At 38.5% G+C, this 27,805-nt stretch overlaps 2 protein-coding genes across 3 annotated transcripts in view; one reads left to right on the top strand and one right to left on the bottom strand.

Moving 5' to 3' along the window:
* The window catches only part of CMSS1 (cms1 ribosomal small subunit homolog), a 371,764-nt gene that overhangs the window by 113,854 nt on the left and 230,105 nt on the right, over positions 1-27,805 (top strand). The gene's annotated exons all lie outside the window — the stretch shown is intronic.
* Positions 1-27,805, bottom strand: part of FILIP1L (filamin A interacting protein 1 like) — a 300,030-nt gene that overhangs the window by 108,061 nt on the left and 164,164 nt on the right. For both annotated transcript variants that reach the window (XM_063101164.1, XM_063101169.1), the window contains one exon: positions 191-437. In XM_063101164.1, coding sequence (XP_062957234.1) covers positions 191-427 — 237 coding nt within the window. In that variant the 5' untranslated portion in view covers positions 428-437. The remainder of the gene's footprint in view (positions 1-190; positions 438-27,805) is intronic.

Below are 27,805 nucleotides of genomic sequence, written 5' to 3'. Positions count from 1 at the left end.
GAACCCTTTTAGATGTGATTAATTGCCCTTGATTTGGCAGAAGAGAATTCTGTGTATGTGTACTTGATGTTTGCTTTCATGTACACACAAGTACGAACCACAGATATCTATTTCTGTAGCAGCATGCACACAAAATTCACAAGCAGCCTTCCCTTTGAACCATAATGGGATTAACTCCAGCCCAGCTGACCTGCACTTCTCCCTCCAGAATGCTGAGGAGAAATAATAGATCATCTCTTGAGAGGTCTTCTGCTTGGTGGCTGTTACCTCTGTGTGGCTTCTCTGACTTGGGACTTGGAAGGATTGCATCCGACTCACTGGTGGGGTCTTTGTCTTGCTGACTGTGCCCTTGGAAACTGCAGTCTTTACCATGTCTTGAAAATTGCTTTTGGGCTGAGCCCTCAGTGTCACTACTTTTGGAACGCATTCTTTAAGGCCTGGAAGGAGGGAAGACAATTTGTAACTCTTAATGGACATAAAGTTTTAATAACAGTATCTATTATTGCTTTAACAAGTCTGCATTCTTGTATTTACTGCAGCCAAAAAACTTGATCTTTTTGATGTCTACAACAGTGAAGGGTATTTGCAGATTCATAAATCACAGTCTTATTTACACTTCTGCTTTTAAAGTCAACATTTTAAAAAATGTGTTCTGCTTTGATTAAGGCCACTTATGTCCATGGGTAAACAGACTCTGTTTGAACTTCATCCACCAAGCATTCCACCCCATGGACCCAGGTCATACTTCCAACCACGGCCTAAGTGCTTACTTAAATTAAGACATACTTAACATGATTGTAAAATGGTGAGCTTGCTAATTGGTCTCATTTTCTTTAGATTCACATTATAGTATTTCCTTTGAAAGTTGTTGGGGTTTTTTTGTATTTTGTTTTGTTTTAATTTTTTAGCCTCTGGTACATTAGAAGTGTCAGAATTACTGCTACAAAATATTTTGGATTATTTTGTTATAAAGGCAAAGTCCATTATTAAAGAAATGCAGTCTTGGTCCCTGGCTTTATTCCTGACATTCTTCTAAAATTCCAGAACTATCCCTGGATAAGTCAAGGACATATATTTAGGACTCTCATCTTCAAAGCAAAGACACTACTGCTTATAATAGTTGGCCATTATAGAAATAAATACAAAATAAATTAATATTCGAGAGACACTTTAGCTCCACATCTGATTATATAATTATTCAAATTAATTTATAATAGGAAGAAAAATTGTTCCACCTTCAAGGTTTCTAACTAGAAGGGAAAATATCAATTAAGCTTATAGTCAACTCCAATGATGACAAGATTATTAATTTTACTCTTTGTCTCTACAGTGAAACTTTCATCATCACTAGTGCCTTACTTTTAGTTTGTAATGATATTTCTTTAAAAATCTGAAATACTCAAGCATACAGAAAAGTATGGAAAATATAATGAACTGCTACATTGCTACCACACAAATTTGTAAAATTTTAATAATTTATTATATATATGTTAGAAAATTTTTTAAGTAGTGTATTGTAGATTCAGTTGAAGCCACCTATGTCTCTCTTCTGAAACCCATTCTCTTTCCTTACCACTCCAGAAGTAACCACCATCCTAAATTTGGTGTATATCATTTCTGTGCATGTTTTATACTGTTTTTAAGCACATGTATTTAATTGCTGAACAATATATAGTATTGTTTTGCGTGTTTTAAAACATTATGTAAATAGCATATTGAACATATCTTTCTGAAACTTGCTTTTTCATCTTATGTTACATTTTTGAGATTCTTCCTTGTTCCATTTTTGCTGTAGTTTATATATTTTTGTTGATATATAGTATTTCATTATATAATTAGTCTGTCATTTGTGCACTTATCTATTTTACTGTTGATAGATTTTTTTTTTCATAGTTTGCGGTTTTCTTAGTATTTTTTTGAAAAACACTGCTGTGATCATTTTTGTACAATTTTTCCCTGTGTACATGCATTTATCCTGGAAATATTCTTTGGGTCATCAGAGAAGTGGGATTTCTGGGTTATGGAATGTGGGTGTCCTCAACATAACTATAGATTATTGCTCTCCTAAATGAAGTACTAATTTATAGCAGAGTGTGAGTGTTCTCATTGCTCCATATCTTCATCAACATTTGCTATTATCAGATTTAAAATTTTTCCCAACTCAATGAGTGTGAAATGATACCTTGCTTTTAAATTTGTATACTATAATTATTAGTGAGAGTAGGCATCTTTTTATATATTTAGAAGCCATTTGAGTTTGTTTTCTATTACCTTTTCTGGTCAGTTGCTTCTATTTCTCTTTATTGTCTCTTTCTATGGAAGTTTTAAATTTTATTTTAGTCAATTTTTTCAATTTTTAAATCTTTTTTTTTTTTTTTACAGTTTTCGTTGGAAAGTAAAACATGAGCATGTTTTATACATGGCAGTGTAAAACAATGATTAGGACCATGGACTCTGGAACTACACTGCCTGAATTCAGATTCCTGCTCTATTATTTACTGGCTATAAATCTTTGGGCAAGTGCCTCAGTTTTCTCTGTAAAGTGGTGATGATAGTAGTAGTATGTTTGTAACCTAAGGTTGCTGTGAGGATTAAATAAGTCAACACCTATCAGATGCTTACAATATGCCTGGTAAAAAATTAGCATTCAATAAACATTAGGTTTTATTATTAATATTATTATAATTTACCTTATTTTTATTACCCAAAATTTTACAGTGAGTTTATATTAACTATATGCTTATAGTTATATAGAGAGATATTAACTATATCTTTACAGTTAGAAAAAATTATTTTAAGAAGGAAAAAAGTTTGATTATCTTTTTGATCTTAAGGAAATGTGAGACATGCATGCATAGAAAAAAAAAAGATTAAAAAAATGACTTTGTATGTTTGCCTGTGTACTCTGTTTAAGCAGTTATTCTCATTAGCCCCAGCTTACTGGCACTACTTGAGATGTCCTGAGTATTAAGACATTTTAGGAATCTTTAGGACTTTATAGCCAGCCTACCAGCCAGAACTTCATTCTTCTAACCCTCCCTCCACCCATCCTTCAACAAGCATTTATTGAAGACCTACTTTGTATCGTGCACTAAGTTGATTACTTGTGATAGATTTCCTTACTTCCCTCAATGGAAGTGATACATTTTTACTCAAAAGGTTTATAGAAGTAGTTCCCAAAACTGGGATCATGAAAAATGCACTGAACCAGGCAGAAGTTAGGTGGAAAGAATTCCATCACAAATCAGCTGTGGGACTTAGTTAAGCCACTGACCCTCTCTGGGCCCTGTGTCCTGATCTCTGAAGTGACAGGGGTGGGAAGGTGATCTGGATGTCTACTTTTCCCTATAATATGCAGTAATTCTTGCCACTGTGCCTTTCTTCTAGCATAGATTATTAATAGTCTATATAGAACAAATGGATTGTGTGAGTCTGCACCTTATTGGAAATCTACAGAAATCTAAATGCGACATGTATGGATATGCAGTACACTTGTATATGATGATTTCCCCTCGGGGAGAGATTACAACTAAAAGACAGTTCTTAAGTACATAACTGCAGTATTAGTCTTCAACTGATGTTGCTTTGTGTTGCTTCGCCGCCCCTCCCCCCCACGGATTTGTCACCCCACTTCCCCTGGGTGACGGAGATGCAAAGGATTACTTAAAGCCTATCTATTCTGAGCAGTGAGAAGCCCCAAAGTGGTTAACTTCCCTGGGACCCTCCAGCAAGAGGCAACCCTTCCTCGGGAAATTAACCCCGAATTGTGGTTCCCTTCCTGCATTTATTTTCCAGACCAGGAAGTTACAGGAAGAGAACATAGGTGGGGTTGTAGTTTAACAATATAGGTTAGTAACTTTCAGTGAAACAAGTCAGATGACATTCCAGTAAGGCTATCAACAAAAGCTTGATCGTAGCAAACATTCCTTCTCCCTCTAGCAGTTTTCCAGCAACTTAGGTATCAATCAGTAACTCATCTGTCTTTGAGCCAGCAACCTTGTTGTGCCACAATTCTTATCTTGCAACAGAGACTTTATAGCCTGAGGAAAATTTCCAGTCCTTGCAAGGTCAATATTTGAAACTGCAAGGCTTTGGAAAACCAGGCCCTCTGAAGTACATATGCTTTATAGTATATTCCACAAGCTGAGAATTATTTTATATCCTCATCAGGCTGTAAAAGCAGAACTTGAAGGTGTTTATTATCTTACATGTTTATTACTTACATGATTTGTCATAAACAAGCCATCAATTGATACTATCAAGACACCTTGCCTTGGAGTTATGTTATACTTCTGGAGAAATTTAAAACGTTAACTTTCAGAATTTTAACAAGACATATAATGTGTTTTCCCTACAACTCAGGCTCTTTCTCGCTTTCCCTTCATCACACATTTATTTACTCTCTTAGACGTTGGGGATAGAAAGATGGTGGTGGTGGTGGCAGTGGTGGTGGTAATTATGATGATAGCTAATACTTAGCACTTAATATGTGCCAGGCGTTCTTGTAAGCATTTTACATGTATTAACTCATTCAAGTCTCATGACAACACTATGAGGTAGGGAATACTGTCGTCTCCATCTGACAGTGAAGAAATGGAAGTGCAGATAACTAACTGAATGGAAGAAATGGAAGCACAGATTACTTCATAAAGGTTACACAACAAATAAGTGGCAAAACTGGGATCTGAGTCCAGGTAACCTGGCTCCAGAACCCATACTCTTAAAAATCATGCAATGGGGCAGGGACGGGGAAAAAAATTATGCCATAATATCATTATCTTGTACTGCCAAAGTCAAATGCATATACTGGTACAGACACTCTGCCTGACAAATGAGTATAGTCTTGCTGAAGAGGCACTTTATAAATAACTACAGTACAGATGAACAATGATCTGTAGTAGTAGCTGTCACTGGCTCTTCCCTAGGTAGCCAGGGAAAGGTTCATTTATTTTAGAAAAGCAAGAGCATAGAAGAAAGTATATTTTTGTAGGGATGGGAGGTTGGAAATGTGTAGGAGATATGATTGGAAAAACCCCATTATGTGTATATTTATTTATAAATAATGTTCATGTACTAGCATATTAATATATTTATTGTGTACCTTATGAAAACATATTCGAAAAAGAAAAAGAAAAATTAAATGTAAATAGGAATTGTAACTGTCTTTCCCTGCCCCATTATATTTTCTTGAACATCCCAGGATTACCTTGTTCTGGGCTATAGAAAAAATGGAAGATTGTTACATGGGTTAGATATATTTAAAACAGATAAATATAAAATGCTACTTTATCTATAGGTATGTTCACATGTGAAGGACAGGGCCACCCACGTCTTCTGTCTAATATTTTTAATCTTCATTCATGTCTCCTGTGGTGTATCTGACCTGGTGTTCCATACATAATGGACATTCAACAGGGTAACTGGTTTGCTCCTTCTACTTTGTGATCTACTGTCTCAGGCATAAATTACTGTTTAACAAACCATCTCAAAACTTAGATAGTGGCTAAACAACAATGGCTCAAAATTCTGTAGATCATTCCGCAGCTCCAGCCATTTGCAGCTCTACAGGGCCTGGATGGTCTAAGATGGGCTCTCACACATATCTGGCTGTCGGCTAGTTGGGCTAGGGGAGCCTCAGCTGAGTCATCTAATCTCTGCTTCATGTGGGCTCTCATCATCCAGTAGGCTAGACCAGGCATCCTCACATGGTAGTCTCAGGACAACATTCCAAGAGAGTGAAAGTTGAAACTCCTAGGTCTCATTTTATTGGTGAAAGAACACCACAAGGCCAGCCCAGGTTCAAGAGTGGCAAAATAGATTCCACCTCTAGATGGAAGGAGCTTCAAGATCACATAGCAAAAGAATCAGGGGAGTTAACTGCAGGCATCTTTGAAAAAGTTCTGTATACCAACAGATTTAAATTTCTATGCAAATCTAATAAAAGTCTAGTTAAAAAGAGGACAAATATTTTTAGTTCTTCTTTTAGTTTCCTAGAAGCATATGTTGTTTTTTGGTTTTTGTTTTGTGATTTCTGTGATGCATTAGTATGCTTTCCTCTTACCCACATATTCCTATGTGTAACAGTAGCCTACTGAGAAGAATCAATGTGTATTCCGCTGCTAACCAATAAGGATTTCTCTGCACCCATTGATTTCATCCAAAGTATGTCTTCCAGAATACCAAGATAATGTAAGTTTCAGTTTAGCAGGGAGGTTTGCCAAGCATTGCACATAAGTAGTGCTCTTTGAGCTCAAGTCAGCCCTGAGCTGCAGCAGAAGACTGAATGGAGCTCTGTAGACATCCTAGCTTCCCTCACCTCACTGTTAATGTGGGTTTGGTGAAATCTTCCAGGAGAGCATAGGTCATTTGCCAGAAATTATATTTATAAGTGGTAAAAAAGGAATGACCTGAAACATTTTATACTGTGTTTGTTATTCTTTTTGAAGTGATTAGAGTTTTTCTGAGCCCACCAATTCTCTTTAGGGACTGGAGGTAGTAGCATTAACATTCTTGCTGATTAATGAAGTGGTGCTCACATTGGATTTGTGAACAGACTCATCGTGTGCAGACTTCTGGTCTACTGAGGAGTGTGTGTTTCTGCATGTTTACGGTAGTGGAGTTTCCTTGCCCTTCTGCCAACAACCACAAAATGATCAGTAATGAGAATTAAGTATCGAAAGGAAGAAAACAAAGACATGAATTTTATGATACTCTCATGCTTTGTATTATCAGTGACTTCACTGTTTCTCTTGGCAGATTTTTAACGCATCTGTGCTTGGCCCAGTGGTGCGTACTAGGGTAAAGAAAACTTTTTTAGTAGCAACAGTGGTTTGTGATTTTCAGGTTACTCAAAAAAATATAAAAGGAATAGAAAGTTGCTATTGTTTATCCAAATAGTGATGCCTTACTCTTTTCATAAAGTGATGGCAGTGACATAATAATACCCGATGGGTTTGTAAGGAGAAAACCTGCTTAGTTGTCAGTTTAATACAGCCTAATGTATTGTTATCTGTAACTATCACAGCCACAGAATACCATCCTTCAGGAGTGTAGGCTGGGATTCAGGAAACCTGGCTTCTGATCCCAGCTCTGCCTTTAATTAGCCAGACTCTGGGTTGTCACTTATAAAATAAAAAGGTCTGGCTAGGTTGGCCCCATGAGTTCATTCAGGATGGAACCAGGACCAGGGGTTCTTTTCCTTGACCTCTACCCCATTCCTCACCCCTTAATGACTCCTCTGACAGCAGGGTTGGAGCCAGAGACTAAAATGATCTCTGAGGTCCCAGGACTTCCCGCTTTAGAATTCTGTGATTCTCTGTTGTCTTGTATCTATGGATACAAGTACACTGAAGTTGCTGGTGGGAAGTGGATTCTGCTTTGTTTTCCTATGGAATGACCTCAGTCAGTTTTTCTTGGGTTTAAGCTGATTAAAATCATGGTGGATATTGGTAAGGATGTGTCCGTGCAAGAGAAGAACGAGTCGAGAATTTATAATTATTTAGTTAATTTAGTTACAGGAAAGAGTCAAATGTAAATAGAGCCCTATTCCACTCACCATCTTCCCCCAACACACAGACACACCCTACCCAACTCCTTAGTTAAATTTATTATAACATCTTCTATTAATCTTATATATCAAAAATACTTATTCAACATAATTGGGTGTTGTTTAGACATAATTTTAGTCTTCATGCACCTATTTTCATATTTGAATTGTGTAAGGGATGTGACAATAGGATATTTTGTTTGTATAAAGTATCTTGGAAAAGACTCAGTAAAAGAAATCATCTTAGTCTTAATCACTTAGTATGATATTGAGGTAGCCAATCAAAATGACTCTAATATAGAGAAGAAAATATAGTACTAATGATAGCTAACATTTATTAAGTACTTACCATATACAAGGGTACTTCAAAAAGTTTGTGGAAAAATAGAATTAAAAGATAATATAAATCTTAACATGGACTTTTTGAAGTACCCTCATACAAGCTCAATCTAAATGCTTTTGTTTGATTAACTCATTTTTTTTATTGAAGCACAATTGATTATACATATTTGTGGGGTACAGAGTTAAATATCAATACCTGTATACATGTTGGGAAAATGGAACAATTTGGTCAGGTTCCGCTCGCCTTGGAGCCAGTTCAGGGTGGTTTGGTAAACATTGTGTGGGTGGAGTGAGTGAGCCCTCAAGGGCGCCACTTTGGCTGGTGTTTACTGCCTCTACCGTCCACCCTGCACAGCCATGTTTTTTCCAGACGTGCAGCTTCCAAGGACCAAGGACCGTGTGGCCAGTTGCCCAGCTTATAGACCTGTGTGAAGGGGTCTGGTGACCCAGCCTGGTGTGTGAAGAATTTGTGACCAGTCTGTGAATGGGCTTGAGGGGTCTGGGAGCTCCAGACCCAGCCCTAGCTCAACCATCCGCCTAGTCGGTGCAGGATTACCAGCAGGTAAAAGAGCCACAACAACCAGCACGGTCGCCTAGCTTTACAATTTGCGTCACGAACAGGATTAAGAGCTAGACAATTGGTGCTGTGAGTAGAATTCGCAACATCAGCCTTAGCCTCACAGTAGCCAGACAATACAATATGTAATTATCAAATCAGGATATCATTACAAAACATAATCATTCTTTGTGACTTTTTACCACTTTCTTGCTAACCCCCCTTTCCCACCTGTAGTAACCACAGTTCTGTTCTCTCCTTTTCAAAGTTCAATGTATTATTGTATCATTCTTTCTTTCTTTTTTATTTATTTATTTGTTTATTCTTTAGCTCCCCGTTATGAGTGAGGACATGCAGTATTTCTGTTTCTTTGCCTGGCTTTTTTCACTTCACATAACTTCTCCAAGCTCATCCACATTGCTGCAAATGGCAGAATTCCATTCTTTTTACGGTTGTGATTAAGTCATTTAATCCTCACAAAAACTGTTCTTATCCTCACATTATGCAGAAAAAGAAACAGGCTTTGAGCTGTTAAGTAACTTCCCAAAGGTTACACTACTAAAAAGTCAAGTTCTAACTTGGGCAGTCTGGCTCCAGACCCACTAAATCACAATCAGTATGCTTTATCTTCTTAGGTCTTGTATTATAAGAAAGTATACTTAATAAAGGAAAAATCCTGGTTTAGTAGTAATTTATTCAAACATTTATGAAGCACCTACTATGTCAGGTATCGTGCTGGGCAATTTTGTTTTAACTAGCTTATTTTCATATCTGGACTAATGTCCCAGTACTCAGAATTATACAAAAATGTGAATAACATAAATTCACAACCCCCTGGCCTTTGAGCAATTGGTCTATTCAGTAAGATGTTTTGTTTTTATACATTATTTAAGTGCAGAAACTATATTTGAATGCATAGTTATTCTTTAACTTTAAGGTGCTTTTCATGACCACTTTGCTGGCATCTTGGAGTGGCAGGAGGCATGTGTTAATAGAAAGAGTATGAGATTATGGAATCAGAACTGGGCTTAAGTCATAGCTCCAATGTGTTAGCTCTATTCCCTTGCCTTCTCTGAGTCTTCAAGTGTAAAATGGAGATAATGGTACCTGCTAATGGGTTTATTGTTCATACTCTGAGCAAAGGACCTTTGATGTTCTTGTCTGTTTCCCTGTGTCCAACAGAGTGAGACCTCAGCAGGGATTTATTGAGGGAGTGAATTATGCAGTCCTCAGCAGAGCTGGTTGACTCTAAGTGGGAACTACCTCATGGTAAAGATGGTTCATCTGTGAAGTACTGGTTAGAAATTTACAACTACTGAAGCAGCCATGCATAGACCTACTGAATCTACCGAAGTAGCCATGCATTGACCTCTTACCACCTGCCAGGCACTGTTTTAAATGTTTTTGTGTGTTATCTTTTTTAATATTAGAGAGTTTTAACGTGAAGCAAATAAAAAAAACTGTAGGAAAGGGCTTGGTAAAGATGAATTAAAGGTGGAGACTCTCATAAGAGATATCAGAGACAAAGAATATTTATTTCAGGGCAGCATTGGTGCCTACAGATAGTTCGGCGAAAGTGTGTGTGTGTGTGTGTGCATGTGTGTGTTTGTGTTCATGCACACGCACATGCTTGTGTGCTGTAGGGAAGTAACATTAGATCCTCATAACTTACTAGAAATTGCCATTTAATTTCACTGAATTTTGAAACCTTTTGATCATGTATATCCTGACTTTCTGCTATGCCTCACCTGTGCCTGCCCACACATACCCTCACATGTGTAAAATAAGTTGAATGTTCACTACACTCCTCCTTTTTATTTGACAGCATTCTTGACCATCATTAGTCCTGTTTTTAGGTATGTGACATTTTATTAAGGCTGTGTCATTTAAACTTGTTTTGGTGGGAAATTTTAGAAGAGAATTGCTTTTGTATTGATGGCGAGAAGACTGCATGATGCAGAGTGGTTCTGTGCTAACTGTAGGACACTCATTGCTAAGGGACAAAGCTGGGAGTGATCCAAGGCCTTAAGTGAGTGTGTTTAACTTCCCATACTTTGCTGAGTTTGAGGAGCAGGCTGTCTGCTACCTTTGCATTTCCACTTGCATTTCCCCCTCTCTCTACATGGAACCATTAAGCTAAAACTTAGTTCCCTCAAAAAGGAATGGAAAGAGGTGTAGTAAGATTATGGGGTTCTCAGCAGAGCTGGTTGGGCCCTTTAATATTAACTGACTTATGGTAAATGTGATTCATCTATGAAAATACTGGCTATAAATAGATATTAATAGTGCTTAGTTGCAGAACAGCCAGGTTGTGCTTGCATGGCCAGATTAGGAAAAAAAATCCTGTTGAGTATTTTATTTGGTCTCTGAAAATAAAAAAATTGTTTCCTTTTATTGCCCTAGTCACCCACATTTGAAGACACTAAACCTAGCTGGCTACAGTAAAGGTATCTGATGGCTAAAAAAAGACAAACTGAAAACCAGACAAACTAATTTAGCAATTGCCCCCTTTATCTTTTTCTCCCATTTTCAGTAAAAATCATAGAAACATTCCCTGAATGGGATTTTTTTCTTGTAGGGCATGGACAAGACTTCAGAGGAGGGAATGGAAAGTAGGGATGTGTGATTCAGATCCATATTCCCAGAGGTTCTGAGTCCTAAAAAAAAGTCAAAGTCACAGAAAGAAAATAATCAAATATGAGCTTTAGAAGTCAGCAACGTAGTCATCTCAGCCATCTCCACAGTACCAGGCACTCAGTATTCTCCATCATCACATGCTCAGTTGTTACCCAGCCCTAAGTGTCTACAAGTGCTTCCTTGTGAGCTGAAATCCAGCTCACAGAAACTTCAGTTCATTTATCCTGTTTGGCCTTTAGAGTTAAATCATGCAATGCAACTCCTCTTGCTGCAGTATGGTCCTTTAATGGAAAGGACTCTGTTCTTTATTCTGGATGAAACAGTTTCTTCACCCATTCCCCACACCACCTAGTTTGAGTCTCCCCCACCAAACACACACGCATGCACATGCACATACATTTTGATTATGCCCCTTTAGGCCAATTCTTTATTAGGCTGGAGCCTTTCTTAAAGAAATGCATGGAGTTGGGCGTAATTTCCCAGATATTAAACACAACGAAAGCAGTGTGCTGATGAGAGTATATACTTAGGGAAGATCTTAACAGTTCTTCTGATGTTGGATCTCAGTTGGAATTTTAAGTATAGATCCAGAAATTTGATAGTAGGCATTTAATGAAGACTTCTTCCAGTTTACCTTATCAGGTGAGCACTTGTAATAAATAATACCTTTCAAGTGTACATTACTTGATACATCAGTAGAGAGGTAATTATTCACCCTGTTTTGCAGATAAGGAATTTGAGATTCAGAAAGATTAAATAACTTTAGCTAATAAACATTGGACCAGAGGTGAAAACTTAGGTATTCTGACTGTTCTTTCTCCACATTCATGCTAGACTGAGATTTGCACTCTCTTTTTAACTTGAAGGTGTTTTGTGGTTTCTTGTTCACTAAGTGCCATAGTTAGAGAAGGTGCTGGACTGTAGATAAAGAATAAACAGCCTGCTGATGAGGTCTAATAGAGCAGACTTACATCATTGCTTTTCTTAGCTGTGTGTTCTGAGGAAAGGACAAAAAGAAATATAAAAATCTCAGAGTATAAATAGTTGATTTATCCAAGTTTTCCATTACAAATCAGTGGCTCTTTAAAGATTCTTTTCTCATTTAAGGTTGAAACAGGGCTAAGAATGCTTTCCAGATCTTTGTGGAATAGAACAGAAAAAGAATATTATTTTCATATAGTCCAAGTTAGCTTTAAATGCATTTTTAAATGCCACATTCACAGCCCTAGATCAGAGCTCTTGAACATCATGATTTCTTTTAACAGTTTTCAAACTACATCACTTTCCATATTTCTTCCAGCTCCACTCTCTGGTTTTTCTTAGAAGTACAGGGATATTGAGCCAGTCACTTAACCTTTCTATTTTCTTTGAATTTTTGTCTATTCTGGCCTTGGAGCCAATTTTGTCCATTCCCCTTGTACTGTAACCAAGGCCCAGTGAGGTTAACTGATGTGCTTATGGGCACACCCAGGGCCAGCACAGAACACAGGTCTCTTGCCTACAGCTCTGTCGCTGTTTCCATTGTAACACTTTTTGTTCATAGGCCAACTCCTGTTTCTTTTAGCTCTAGAAAGATGTGAATTCTAAAAGATAAAAATGTATCTTTTAGAGTACCCAAGGTGTCCCACAAATTTTTATCTTCCTCACTCTGTAGGTAACAGTAGGTCACCCTGAGTGCTTTTATGTCTCTTGGCTCAGCTAACCCAGCATAATAAATAGGTCAGAAGTAAACAGGAGATTAAGGGGTGGTCAGGAGTCCCATCTATAGATTCCAACATGACATCTTCCTTTCTCCTCTTTTACCTAAGGATCTGTGACTAGAATAGAGAGATTATGTGTTGCAGAGAAAGTGTTACAAACCAAAAAGCTTCTGGGCAACACATGATCTCTAAGCCATTTGACTTCCTCTTTCCCAGCATCTCACATATACTCGGTTTATCTTCCTATAGCTGGGGAAAATAACTCCTTGCCTCCCAGTCCGGTCTGAGACATTTCCACTTTTTTTTTAGTTGAAGAGAAGGAAACTAACTTTTGTAAAGCTTCTATTATGTGCCAGATAATATGATTGATACTTTCTGTTTCTTATGTCTTTTTTTTAAATCCAGACAGATAGAGTTGGTATTATTCTCCTCATTTTACAGGTGAAGAAACTGAGGTGTTAGAAACTCACAGCTTAGTATGGTAGAAATATAGATTCATGACTAAATACAGAATACTAAGAAATATTATAAATAATGTTCAATAAAGTAGTTTGGGAGCATTTGAGAGGGACTGACTAACTCTGCCAAAGAGACTTAGTGAAGGCACCTGAGAGGTAAGCTGGTTCTTGAAGGATGAAAAAGAGTGTCCAGGTTATATGTACAGGTAGAAGGTGGATGAAAAACACAATATGTGGGGAATATCAAATTGTCCCTCCCTGTAGCTGAGGCAAAGGAGGTGTTCAGTAGTGAAAGATGCGGGTAGAAAGGTAAACTGTGGGCATGAATAAGCTCATTACGGGGCTGTTTATAACAGGGAAGATAAAACAACCAAGTGTCCAACAAGTAATAAGGAATAATTAAAAGGATCATAGAATATCTGTGCACGTATTCTATGGCCAATTAGGCAGCCAGTAAAACTCAAGTTTTCAAAGAATATTAAACAGTGTAGGAAAATATTTGCAACATGTAATAGTAAGTTGCGAAAAAAAATTATACTGATTTATCTGTTCCATTGTTTTCACATTCATGAGGCCATTTTCAGAAGAGAAAAAGGGTTGAATGAGATAAAACCTTAAAATCATCAAGGCAATAAAAGATTACCTTGGTAGCAGCTGATGTGATTGTTCTTGGGTTATGAGAAGACCAAGGACATTTGAATGTGAACTATATATTCCATGATATTAGGAAATTATTGTTAACACCAAGGTCACGGGTTCAGATCCCCATACCAGCCAGCCACCAAAAAGAAAGAAGTTATTGTTAATTTTGGTAGAAGTGTTAATGGCGTTGTATTTATGTGAAAGAACGTCCTTTTTATTTTTCTAGATGCATAATGAAGTATTTAAATGTGAAATGACATGCTTTCCTTGGACTTACTTTTAAATACTCCAGACAAAATAAAGACAAGATAGGTGTGAAGTAAGTATGGCAAAATATTGAGGCTTGTTGAAGATGGGTGATGGGTGCAGGGGTTTTATTATATTCTTCTTTCTGCTGCTTCTGTATTTGGAAATGTTTATAATCAAATATTTAAAAGAAAGTACTAAGTACATAATATTGGACACATAAACATTTTAGAAAGTGGTTCTCTTTAAAGAAAAAAAGGAGGTAGGGTTGGGGGTGGTGGGGCAAAAAGAAGAAAGAAGTCATGAATGTCTGGATGTCAGGCAGAGACAGAGAAACAGGAGAGTGAGCTGTGTCCCAAGAGCCAAGAGAGAAAATGATTTCAAGGAGCAGAGTACTGCTGTGACCATTTTAACAACATTGCCACTGCTTAGAATAATGTTGGAAGTTCACTTACAGACTTGTCTGCTTTGAAATATCCCTCAGCTATAGCAAAGCCTTGTTCTTTGAAGGTGAATTTGATTTCTGACAAGGAAAAGTTTCTTGGAAACGAATCTAGTGAATTAACTTAGAGTTTGGGTCAGCTAATAGTGTATTTGGTCAAAAGAACCAAGTGTGACCTTAAAATAATGGGATTGACTTTTGTGTGTGGCCTTTGAAGGGATTTTGAAGACATTTCCAAAATGTGTCAGTCCACTTTTTCAGACTAAGCTTCATAAGGTAAAACCCTTGACAAAATTACATGTTTAGATTTATAACTCAGGGCTTTTGTTTTCAGTATTCCATCTACTTTGGTTACATGTCAAATCTTTGGTGTCCGGGATCTTCTGTCTGTTTCCTAGAATCCAAATATAAGCCAAGCAGTAAGAAGCAGCTTGGTATATAGCAGGGGAAAGAGCACAGGCTCTGGAGGCAGCCTGGCTAAGTTACAATCTTGCCTCCTTCACTACACGTTGTCCAATTTTGGGCAAGTTACTTCATTTCTTCAGGGCTAAATGTCTTGCAGGGTTGTTAGGAGGACTAGAGTTCATGTATATAAAGTGCTGTGCCCAGTACCTAGCCCAGGACAGGAACTCATAGCTCATCCTCATGGAGATGTCATAATGATACAAATTTATCCCTTGGTTCAGCAGACATGCATTCCCTCTTGGGACATCAAATGAGATAAGAAAATAACTAATGGATTTTTGCCTTTTAGCATCATGAGGAGAGTATATTACTTAGCCCTACCTCACCAAAGGGAGGGAATTCTTTCAGGCAGTGCCGAATAAGTATTTTTAAAGTATGTGTTATTTTGTGCTTAGCCGAGATGGAGACTGGCAAGCTGAAGAAATTGGGATTTGGCCAGGAACCCATGCCTGTTGTTTAGAAGAGAGGTGATAGGGAACTATGATCCTGCCAATTTGGAGGGACTTGACATGAAATGACTTCTTGGTCCAAACTGACTAGAACTGTTCCAAACAAGATGACGAGGGCTGCTGATTCAGAGGGATATGCTCAACCAGGCTCTCACTGGCCTGTCTCCCATCAAGCGAGACTTTTTAAATCCTTCTCTAACAGAACAGCAACACAAAACTTACTGTCTGCAGGCACTGTGATAAGGCACTTGACATGCACTGTTTCCTCTAATACTGAAAACAACCCTATGAAGCAGATACATCATAGATACTATGATTAATCTGCACGTTATGGGTTAATGTAACCTAAAGCTAAACAGGTTAAAGCAATCTGCCTCAAGCCACAGAGCTGGTAAGTAGCAGAACAGGAATTCCAACTGGCTTCAGAGCCCTTCCAGTCTTTGAAAGCCTACTTTCTACTGCCTAAATTCTTTCTCATGAGAAATAATGATCTGTGTAAGGTTGGGAAAGACATTTCCTCAGCAATTATGGTACAGCTTTCATTACACCAGCAAAACTGAGGCAGCCAGTGACCTTTCACTAAAGATCTACATCATGAAGTGGTGGGAAGAGAAGAGAACATAGAGAGAGCACCAGGGCGACAGAAACAAATGCCTCGGTTTAGTCAAACCTGAGATTAAAGCACAGTATGAATTAAATTCAGCTTCCTTCACTGCTTTCCATTATTCAGCTTGTTCTACGCAGTAAGGAGGGATTTGTTACAAAGCAGGAATTCTGCTTAAGTCAAAAATAAAGGAGCATCAAAAAGCATAAGGAAACCACATGCAGCAGGGTGAACACTTGCCAGAGGTAGTGTGGCTCTGGATAGACCCTATGAGTGTGAGTCAAGTGCTGGGTTCTTCAAACTAGTATAAGGGCCGTCCACATGTCTTCCTCCACATGTCTTCCTCTAAGAAGGGTCAACCAAGCCTTTTCCAAAGTCCCATTCATCTCTACTAAGGAGTGCTTTCAGTGAGGGGAGGAGGCTCTTCAGTGATGGGGGGAGGCTTACCCAGACCACTTCCCAGTCCTGTTGCATAGATCTGGACCTCAGATACTCCGTAGTCCGTGAGACTGGAGACAGACTGAGCTTGGGGGTTCTACCCACTGTGTGTGGATCATATAGCCCTTTGTTAGAAAGCACCTATGATGGCCAAGAGTGCATGTTGACCAAGGAAGGTGGCTGCTGCTAGGAGGCGTAAGTAAATAAATAGATGTCAGAAGCTTACAATTAAGGGGGAAACAAAGCATCATTACCCTGCCTTGAGCATGTTGCTTTGGATGTTTTAGTAATGATTGGGAAGCCTTTTTACACACAGACTAAACTAAGCTCTCTCTGTTCTTTGCAAGGTAGAGAGCTTGCCAAGTCAATTTCAGCATGAGAAACCCAGACAAATTTTTTTTTGGCATTTAGGGACCGCCCCTGTTGTTGCTGGGGGTGGAAGCGGGCAGCCTGTTGACACGGGATGGCTTTATAAGGAAAGAGAAAACAACTTTACCCTGTATTTTTTTTAAAAAGAAAACCTCCTGTCAGGGCTCTCATGTCCCTACCTCTTATGCTAAACCTCCTGTCACAGAGCCAACTGAAGAAGCCCTCAGGCTCGGAAGTGCTGAACACACTTTGATGCCCATAGCGTGTGACTCATTCATGGCTGTTTCTATATCCTCTGCCTTGCAGCTCACCATGAGATTTTGAGAAACTGAGTACACGACATGTCTCCAGAATAGCAACAGATACTATTGTGATTGATAGCATACAGGCCATTTAAAAATTTTCTGAATTTGTTATAGGCTTTTGTGATTATATCTTCTCTCAATCAGTGAATAGGAAGAGCTACAACCATCAGTGGGAAATTAGGAAACTTTTTGTTATGAAAAAAGGAGTTCTCATCCTTGAAACTGCGGGTAAATAGTGCCCAAAGGTCTTCTGTGTAGCATCTAAACATGATTCCTATTCTCTTATTATTGAACTTTTCAATTGTATGTTTCCATATACGCCTGGTTTCATGTCTGGTTCAGAACTGCCCTGTCAGTGCAGTTGCAGCTGAGGAATGGACTGAAGGCATTTGTCTTATAGACTGTTGATCTAAAAAAAAAAAGGGTGCATTTTTTTCATTAGTGTTATTAAAGACTTCATGCATCTAACACACACTCTTCAGTACAAGTTACTATACACACCATAGTTATTTTCAGGTATGAGAAATGATTGTAGTTTCAGTTGGTGGTGGCTACATGCTGAGGCCTGGATCCAGAGTATTCTTATTTTTAGCCTTTAATAGAGATGGCTTCTTCTGGCGTGTTGGCTGTAGTTTTTAAAGAACAGGCTTGCTGGCTGTATAAGACAAAGCACCAAACTGCCAAGCATAGGCACTGTTTTCATCAGAGGGATACAATCCTTCATTACATAGGTGCCAACACTTGCCTGCCTTTTGCTGTGAGTGCTTTATTGTTGTTATTGTTTTCTTTTCTTCTCCCTTTTCTGTCAACATTTCCCTTTTTTAAATAATAAAAAATTTTCTTAATTAAAAAGTATTATACATTCAGTCTTCTGTATCCATGGATTCTGCATCCATAGATTCAACCAACCATGAACTGAAAATATTCTTTTAAAAAATTGTTCCTCTACTGAACATGTACAGACTTTTTTTCTTGTCATTACTCCCTAAAAAATACAGTATAACAACTATTTACATTGCATTATAAGTAATCTAGAGATGATTTAAAGTATATGAGAGGATATGTATAGGATATATGCAAATACTACACCCTTTTGTATCAGGGACTTGAGCATCTATGGATTTTGGTATCCATAGGAGGTCTTGGAACCAACCCTCTCCAGATACCACACTGCACTGAAAAGGGGGGAAGCAAGCACAAAAAATAAAAAAGTTTACTCTTAATTTAGCTATCTATGCTGAGATTTGTACTCTTTATCTTTTTGTATAGTTTCTCCTAGACTTTCTTCTCTGTTCTGTGTTTGTTATTCTGTGCATGTTGTTTGGGAACATTATTCATTGTCATTATTCCTCCATACCACGATTTTTTTTTTTATTGAATCATAATTGATTACACATATTTTGGGGTTACAATGTTGACATATGTTGATCAAATCAATATTACTAGTATGTATGTTGTTACAAATTGTACTCATTCTTTATGCCCCTTGTCCAATCCCCCTCTCCCTCCCTCCTCCCACCACTGATAACCCTAGATTTCTTCTCTCCTTCTGAAGGAGTAATAATTATTCTGTTGATTTGTTGCCTGGATGATCTGTCCAATGCTGAGAGGTGTGTTCAGGTCTTCCAGTATTATCATAGAGCAGCTGCTTCTTCTGTCACTCTGGAATGGGCTTTGTAGAGAGACATCCTCTTCTTTTCTTTGGTCTCTGTTGGTGACTCTCCTTGTGTCAGTGCACTCCAGTGGCTGGTGGACCATCTGCATGGTGGTTGTGACATCAAGCCACTTTTGCGGCAGTCATGGTTACTGTGGTGGCTGTGGTGGGCCACCCACATGAAGGTGATGTTTTTGGCACACTGGTGGTGTGCCTGGTTGTGGGAAGGGTCCAGTCCCTGGCTGTATGCCTCAGGACTCTGGGTGGGGCCCTGAGGCGCTGGCAGTGTGCCTGGTTGTGGGAGGGGTCCAGTCCCCGGCTCAATGCCTCATGTCTCCTGGCAGGCCCAAGGCGCCAGTGGTGTGCCTGAGCCAAAACTAATTTTTTGTCCTTTGCTTACTTCTAAAATGGGGGAACTTCCTGTGGGAACCAGTACTTGATCTGTGTGGTTGAGCTAAATTGCTGCTTTGCTGCTGTTTCCCTAGGGAAGGCTTTTTGTGCAGCTCAGGGTTTAATGGTTGACCTTATAGGTACTTCCAGCTCTCCAGAGACCCAGTGCACCTGGGTTGTATAGAAACTCTGATGTGGACCTGAGTTTTGCCATCAAACTGCACCCCATGCAGTTCTCCATTCCTGACCAGTCTCCTCTGAGTGGTCCTGTGCTGATTGTGGGGGGATTGGCTGTCTTTGCTGTGTCCCAGTGTTCTCCTGGTGGGCCCATCTCCCCCACCACCAGTGCTCCAAACACTTCCCATGGGCTGGGCCCTGTGCCGGTCCCTTACGATCACTCACTGGCCTCTGAATGGTTTCCCTTTTTCAGCTGTTCTGGCTCCTCACTCCTGTGTGGGTCCACGGGAACCTTATTAGTGGTCTTGCTGTCCTGGGGGCCACCAAGGCCCTCTTCTCCCTGCTGCCTCCAAGTAACTCTATCTGAAGGGCACAGCTGCGGCTTCTGCTGGCTCCTGCTCCATGCACTCAGCAGCTCCAGCCTTAAAGCAGCCGCAGCCCAAAACACTCCAAGCAGTTTTTTCTTTCTATCATCCAGTTTCTTCTGCCTTCATGAACTCTGTAGGTTTCTCCTCCTCTCCCCCTAAGCTCTAGCTGCCCCAGCTTGGCTGATGTTACATTTTTATAGCTGTAAATGGGTTGATTTGTGGGAGAGAGTGATGCTGGGGACTGTCTATTCTGCCATCTTGACCAGAACTCAATTAGAAAACGAAATTTATTGCTTACAGTTTCATAGGCTGGGAAGTCCAAAGTCCAGAGAACACATCTGGTGAGGGTCTTTGTGGTGGCAACAGTGACCCAGGGGTCTCACATGGCAGAAAGTGGTGGAGCAGAGAGAGCCATACCATGATTTTTAATAGCTACATAGTATTTCTTTGTATTGCAGTGCCATTATTTATGTTATTATTCTCTTGCTACTAGATATTTAGTTAACCATTCTCTTTTGGGTTCTTCCTGCCCCATCTCCCCCCACCCCTTTGCACTTTAGAGGCCTGTACCAATGGATCTGGAAGGGTCACAGAGCTAACAAGAAACCTTGACCATTTGTCTGAAACTCTATGAAACTGTCAAGAGTCTGTGATAATTGTCCTTGGCTCAGAAAAACATTTATTTGTTGTTTTAAAGTCATGATTTTTTGGCTTCTACAGGATTTAATCACAGCTCACTGTCATTTTCCTACCTCTCTTCTAAATTCTTTTCCCTTAACCAGATTAAAAATATATAATTGTTTTCAACATTTTTAAGAAGGTTAAAAAAAAAACCAGAAGTTATTGGATTCTGTGAGGCTAAACCACTATACCTCCTTTCTAGGCTCTGAAAGTTGAGAATTTGGAAATGAAATAAGAATTAGAACATATGTCCAAGTAATTCATCTTTAACAAAGGACATATTTATTTGAATAATTTTTTTCCCTTCGTAAAAGAGGCTTCTATTATATTTACAGATTACTTCATTATGTAGACTTGAATTTGAAAGATGAAAATAGGACCTGGGGAGTATACTTCAAATAAAATTAAAAGCAGAGTTGTGTAGATAATGGTAGTGGTAAGATAAGAAGTAGTTTTCCTTCTAAAGCAATAGCATTTTGTTTCTGGTCCCTTATCTAAAAACAGTACTTTGTGTGTAAAAACATGGTTACCAAACAATAAAATGTTTCATGGTTTAGGAAATGCAGAGAAGGACCAAAATCAATTTTAGAAAAGTCTCCGAATCATAAAACATCATCAAGGTTGGAAGGGGCTGGACATGAATTTGTTCAGCTCCTCCCCAGCAGGCGCTAGAGAGTGAGCCCTCTCTTTGTTCAACCTCTCAGACAAGCGCACATCCACTCTATGAGGGCCCATTTTTCGTAACTCTGTGTTCTTAAAAATGTGGCCAATTCTTTTAAGATGTGTCCAGAATTCTTTAGCTATTTTAATTCTTAGCACACTGCTATTATTTGAATGCCACCTGATATTATCAATTTTGGTGAGTAAAGTTCACAAAAAGTTAGAAGATTTCCTAAATGTGAAAGCAGGGGAAAGTTTCCAAAAAGTATAAGCAAGTGGCCAGAGTGATTTATCATTATGGTTTTAACCGCAGAAAAAGTTGTCATTGTAACCTCCTGGTTCTATTTGACATATTTTTATGATTCAGTTTGTTTTTAATAAGCTAAATTTAAATACTATAAAACTCTCCATAATTGGCAACTGGCTTCTTGCTTAAATGTTTAAATATGCTTTAGTTTTTGTCCTTCAGCTTAGTCTAAAAGATCAGTTGTATAACACGGTTAGATTGGTCACTTGGTGAAGCCAGAAATACTTGACTGTCTATGCTTTCACTGATGGTGCCACCTTAAATAGGCTGCTTCACTTCTAATGCCTTTAATTCATTGAAAGAAAGAAAAACTGACAACCTTGTAAGCAACCTTGGGCTTCTTCTAGAGCACTGACATGGCTGTATTTCAAAGTACTTAATGTTTTCCTAAGAGGTACAATGAAGTTCATGGTGCTCATGTTGTAATTTCCTAATCAAAAAGGTATAACACATTTAAAAGGTGATTAGAGTTGCAAAAAAGAAAATTTGTAGTGATTCTTTTAGCCATTCTATATCTAAAGTATAATTTTTACTTTTTATTACTTCTAAGTTCTGAAAATCAGAATAAGATGTTTCATATGTAGAAATAATTTTTTTCTTAGGTACTGCTAATTTTTCCCTTAAAACTAATCACAATGATTACCAAGGACATTCTTAATCAACAGTGAACTCTGTGTGTGTGTGTGTGTGTGTGTTTTGTGTGTGTGTGTTTTGTGTGTGTGTGTGTGTGTTGTGAGGGGCTGTCAGGCTGAGTTGTGTTGCTGTTTTTAAATTTATAAATAGTCTGGGATATTTAATTATTATCCAGAATAACCTTTAATTCCATAATTAGATAATTTTATGTATTTGATGTCATGTGTATATTTTTTATTTTATGTATTTTTGCTACCTGCTTAGGAGGATTGGGTATAAGGTCACTTTAATGTGTTGGTCACTTTGAACCATTAGGTCAGAGAACAAAAGTCGGTGAAGTCTACAAAGCAAAGGAGCCACCTACTATTACTGCAGATAAGACTTTCTCAACATTTACTTCCTTATCTGTATCTTCTCTTGCCATTTGCCCTGGTTTCCCTGTGTCCTATGATATTTGTCAGAAATAGACAATATTATTGGAAAAGGAAGAAAATTATATCAGAGGTCCTACTAGATGTTAGAAACTTTTACAGCATCTCATCGAATCCTCATACCAACTCTGTGATGCATGTCAAATTATTCTCATTTTCACAGGTAAGGAAACCAGACCTCAGGAAAGTTAAGTAATTTGCTCAAGGTCACAAAGTTAATAAGTAGCTGGGCTGTGATTCACATGTCCTATTCCTTGGACTGTTTTCACTTCTCTGTGTTACTTTCTATTTTCACTAGTCTCCCCTGATGACTTTCCTTTTCTTTCAGCTACAAAATGCTATTCATCAAATAGTATAATTGAAGTTAAAAATGTCCTGTTCCCAGCAGGAAGGGGCCCATGGCTGTATGAATATTACTCCCCACTCAACATTCTCAATATTCACCTCCCAGACAGAAGGAGGGATGGAGGCAGCCCACAGGATTCTCTTTACACATGTTTAATACATTCACAAAAAGCTACATAGTAAATTCTTTGTTATCATGTTTTCCTTTTTGCTTTTTGCTTATTGAATGTTGTGATGAAGACTTATGTGAATATTCAAAACAGAGCTGTGTGTTTGGCTCAGTATTAAAAAGGAAGGAGGGAAAGAGGGAAAAATGGAGGCAAAAAAGGAAGGAGGGAGGAGGGAAGGAAGACAGTAGTGGTCCCAGGGGAAAAGACTGTCACCAGGCATGCGTTACTGGGTTTAACTCTGCCTTTGGAGTTAACTCAAAACGTGTTAGTAGGGATCCAAGGCCCTGCTTGGTTTGGCCCACAATTTCATCCCATATCCCTCCCTTTTTCACTGTACTTCAGATGTGCTAGCCTTCTGTTCATCACTTACACTCACCTTTCCCCCTCTCACCCCTAAGCCTTTGCCTGTGCTCTCTGCTTGAGCCTCTTCCCTCTGCTGTTCACCTAGTTAACTGCTCCCACTCAGCACTCAACCCTCAGCTTTACTGACACTTCCTTGAGTGGTCCTCCCTGACTTCATAAACCCGTTATAAACTCTAGCAGCATCACGACCTCCTTCTTACACCAGTAATTTTAGCAGCAATTTTACTTACATCCATATATTATTATCTGAAGAATTTCTGCCTTCCCCACTGAACTGTTAGCTCCATGAGTGCAGCACGTAGCCTATTTGCTCACTACTGTGTCCCTCACTACTGTATCTCACACATAGTGTGAACTCTGTCAAATGAATAAATGAATGAGTTTGTCTTGAATGTCATCGAATAACCAGATTTTGTTTTAGTCCAGTCTCTCTGGTAAAATCACATGGACTTGACCTCGGAGAGCTCATGGATTTGCAAAGCTCTTGGATATTAGATTGAGAAATGTGGGAAATAGCAATGAAGAAAGGGCTTGTGTGGCACTGCCTCTCCTGCTGCACACACACACAGCCCCCACCATGTTGAGCTTGTTGGCCACATGACATCTCTTTCCTAATGACATTCAGTGACTGATTGGCTCAACAGGTGCCCTTAGATCAGGGGTCAGTAAACTTTTTCTGTAAAGGACCAAACAGTAAGCATTTTAGGTTTTGCAGGCCATACAGTTTCTGCCGCCACTACTCAACTCTGTTTTGCTAGAAAGCAGCCATAGAATGATATACAAATGAATGGCTGTGCCTGTGTTCCAGTAAAACTTTATTTACCAAAACAGCCATATTTTGATAACCCCTGCTGTATGTAGGTGGTGTTATGAACTAATAGTGAAGGAACCTATGAATAAATCAGTCTGAAAGAATGATTGCCCCCTTAAGTTGAATTTTTGTTCACAAAATCACTGTTTATTTCAGTGGGATAATGTAACTGTACATATGACCTAGGGTCTTTGAAGCTGTTAAATAAAGTATATAGATTTGGCACAGGTATCACCGCAGTCTATAAGAGACCTGATGTTACATAGACCATAGTCTCCTATAGATGTGATTTCTTCATTGATTTAATAAAAGGAATAAGGGTAAATTCCTGTTTGAGATCTGATGCAGTCTCTGTTCACAAAATTTGTGTCCTAAATCAAATTAGGGCAGTTACAATGGGTTATTTTGGCTTTAGCTAGATGTCTAAAGTATTTTCATAATGAGCAAATTGTAGTGTCATATTGTAGAATTCAAACATTTTTCTCTCTACTCTTCAGCAGTCATTTTGTCTGTTCAAGATTTTTCTGGCTGATCCTACCCCCAGCCCAGAAATTTCCAACTCTTAGAACCACTATATAGAATTCATGATCTGTGTGGTGTTCATTCATATTTGGCTTAATTGTTGTGGAGTAGAAGCCACATGGAATGGATCATTTACATTCTCAGTTGATTAAACTTCTGTTGCTAGAAAACACTGTGCAACAGTTCTTATAGACGTAGATTCATGGTTTTTAAACACATGCAGAGAGAGAGCATGAGAGTCAGCACTATAGAGGGAGCATGAATTTCATCTTCCTACCCCAGATTTCCTTATAATATCTGTGGTTTGCTAGTTTTGAGTAAAGAAGGGAAAAAACAGAAACACTTAGACTTATTATTAAATTGCCCATGAATATTCCTATGAGAGAAAACAAGAAAATTTCTCTTATAAATCTTATTTGAATTGGTTGAGAATAATTTTAATCTTTATATTTTGGGTTATTTTTCTGCTGCATAGTGAAGAAAAGAATGCTACAGAAGTATAACTTCAAAACATGCAGTAGATTATAGATAGTTTGGGAAAGAACATAGAACAGCATCTTCTTAATAGGGTTTTTTTCATTGAACTCGGTTGTTTGTGGAGGTGAATTTTCCAAAGTCTGCTGCTTTTTGCTATCAAGTACAGAACTTTTTTTGCATAACGATTTTGATGAAAATATTTTTAAAGTAATCCATTCTTCCCTGCAGACTTAAAGGTCAATGTTACTTATACGACAGCATTTGAAATGTTAAATAAAAATATCATTCTGTAGTTTATTTTCTACCTCCTCAGTGTCAAGTTATAACCAATCCTTAATTTGCTCCCCTCACCAGCCTCTACCTTCTATCCTATTTCTAGTTTTTGTTTCTAATCTACCATGGACTGAGAGATCAGTTAACCAATGAGGTTCTAAGGAGTGAAGTAGTGTTTTTGGTGCAGAGGTTTTGAACGAGCTATTTGAGGTACAGATGCCATTATATCCTTATGTCTGGATCAGAGTATGAAAATTGTGTTCCAGAAAGGTGGCAGTTGATCTGTTTCATCACGCACTTGACCATTTTACTTTTGAGTGAGGTCCTATATCTTTGCATTTAAAGAAAAAAAAATCCTAAATCAAATCAAACCAGTCTTTTCTAAGACAACTTTATTAGTATCTTTGTAAGGGCTGTCCCTCTTGTCCTGCTCATTGGCAGATGCTGTAAATATCTGTGAAGCACATCTTACTCATCATTTCTACTAGAAGGTGCTTTTCATAGATATGAAACCACATGATGCCCTTTCCTAGGAACTCAGTTTACACTGATAGAGAATTGCCTCAAGTAGTCCACATAGGAAATTAGCTAGCTTGTTCACTTGTACTCTTTTAGCAGGACTCCCATCTTCCTCGATGGCCAAATAGCCTACTTCTTCCAGAAGGCAATAAGATACACCTCCCACACTGACCTGCTCTTTGGTTGACCAGTGCCTCCTTCCCCACTTAGTAGGGTCTCTTAAACCTTCCCTGCAGTCTTCTTAGTAGTTGCATTTCTTATTTTTGTTATATCCTTGAGAGAATTAGCCTGTTGTACGTGTGAACCTCAAAGAAGTAAAAAAGATGGCATCTTAGTTTGTATTAACTTCAGGCCAAGCAAGCTCTTTGTGAGTGTTCATCTCACTTAATCCTTAAGCAACTGTGAGTTGCAAGTATTGATCTTCATATTTTATATGAAGGTGAGAAAATTGAGGCTCAGAGAGGTGAAGCACATGCCCAACATCACATAGCTAACAAGTAACAGAGCTGGGCTTTGAGCCCAAGTCATCTAATTCCACATCCCAGGTCCTCTCTAGTACCCCACACTGCCTCCAAGAAGGAAAAACAGATTTATGGTAGATATACTTTGGGCCAGTATCTCACATAATAATCTGGCCACCCTGTGAGGCTGGTATAATAATTGTTCTCAATTTACACACAGGCAAGTGACATTTGGCAACCTGATGATGGCCACACATCAGTAAATGGCAAAATGAGAATAGGAACTCAACTTCTACTTGGCTCTCAGTTTCTGTAAGCCTCAATTTCCTCATCATAAAATAAGAATAATAATGGCAACAATTTCTTAGGATTATTTTAAGGACAAAATGAGATAATCCTTGTAAAGTGCTTAACACCTTGCCTGGTACTTAATAAGCCCTCAGTAAATGCTAGCTATGGTTAATACAGCACAGCAAAGGCAAAATCACTTTGGACAGAAAAAAATCCTGCTATTCCAGCATCATATATTTGACTCTTAAAAAGATTCTTTTATATTAGTGGTAAACAAAAGGGTATCTTCTCTCACTTAAAATAAAAAGTTAGATCAAGTGCTGGATAATTTGTCCTTCATCACCTAAGCAATTACATGAGTGGTTTCAAGGTCCCTTCCAATTCTATGATTGTATCATTCTAGCAATGGAGTGCTGTTTTTCCTATTAAGAAATCTTAGGTCAGGGCCGGCCCTGTGGCTCACTCAGGAAGAGTGGGCACTGGGAGCACAAAGGCCACTGGTTCGGATCCTATATAGGGATGGCCCGTGTGCTCACTGGCTGAGCGTGGTGCGGGCCGCACCGTGCCGAGGGTTGCATCCCCTTACCGGTCAATAAAAAAAAAAAAAGAAATCTTAGGTCAGAACTCAGGTTCTCTCTACAGTAATGAAGTGGTATGCTCACAAAGAGGATGGAACAGAGCCCATTAGCAATGTTTAGTGAGCTCTTTGATTTTCAGGGTTGTAAATGACAAGGAATATAAACAGTGAGGCCTTTGGAGTATTTGTTTTCTAATGGAAAGATAAGATACCTACAACATTTTTAAGAGATGGAAACAAAGCCCAGATAATTGATTTTTTAGCAAAGGCATTTAAGAAAATATTTATTTTATGCTTGGTGCCAGAAGATAATAGAATACAAGTAATTATTAAACCAGAATTTAGCAGCCCAAGTTGAATCAGGAAGCCAGTTCTACAGAATGATTAAGGACTCTAACAAGGTATACAGCCACAGCCAGACACTTTGTTGCTTATGAAAGACTGAATTTTTTTGTTTAACTCATATTCCCATGGAGCTCTGTTAGTTGTGTCTTTG

The sequence above is a fragment of the Cynocephalus volans genome, chromosome 1 (assembly GCF_027409185.1).
Source record: "Cynocephalus volans isolate mCynVol1 chromosome 1, mCynVol1.pri, whole genome shotgun sequence".
NCBI lineage: Eukaryota > Metazoa > Chordata > Mammalia > Dermoptera > Cynocephalidae > Cynocephalus > Cynocephalus volans.
This window is presented reverse-complemented; position numbering and strand designations above follow the sequence as displayed.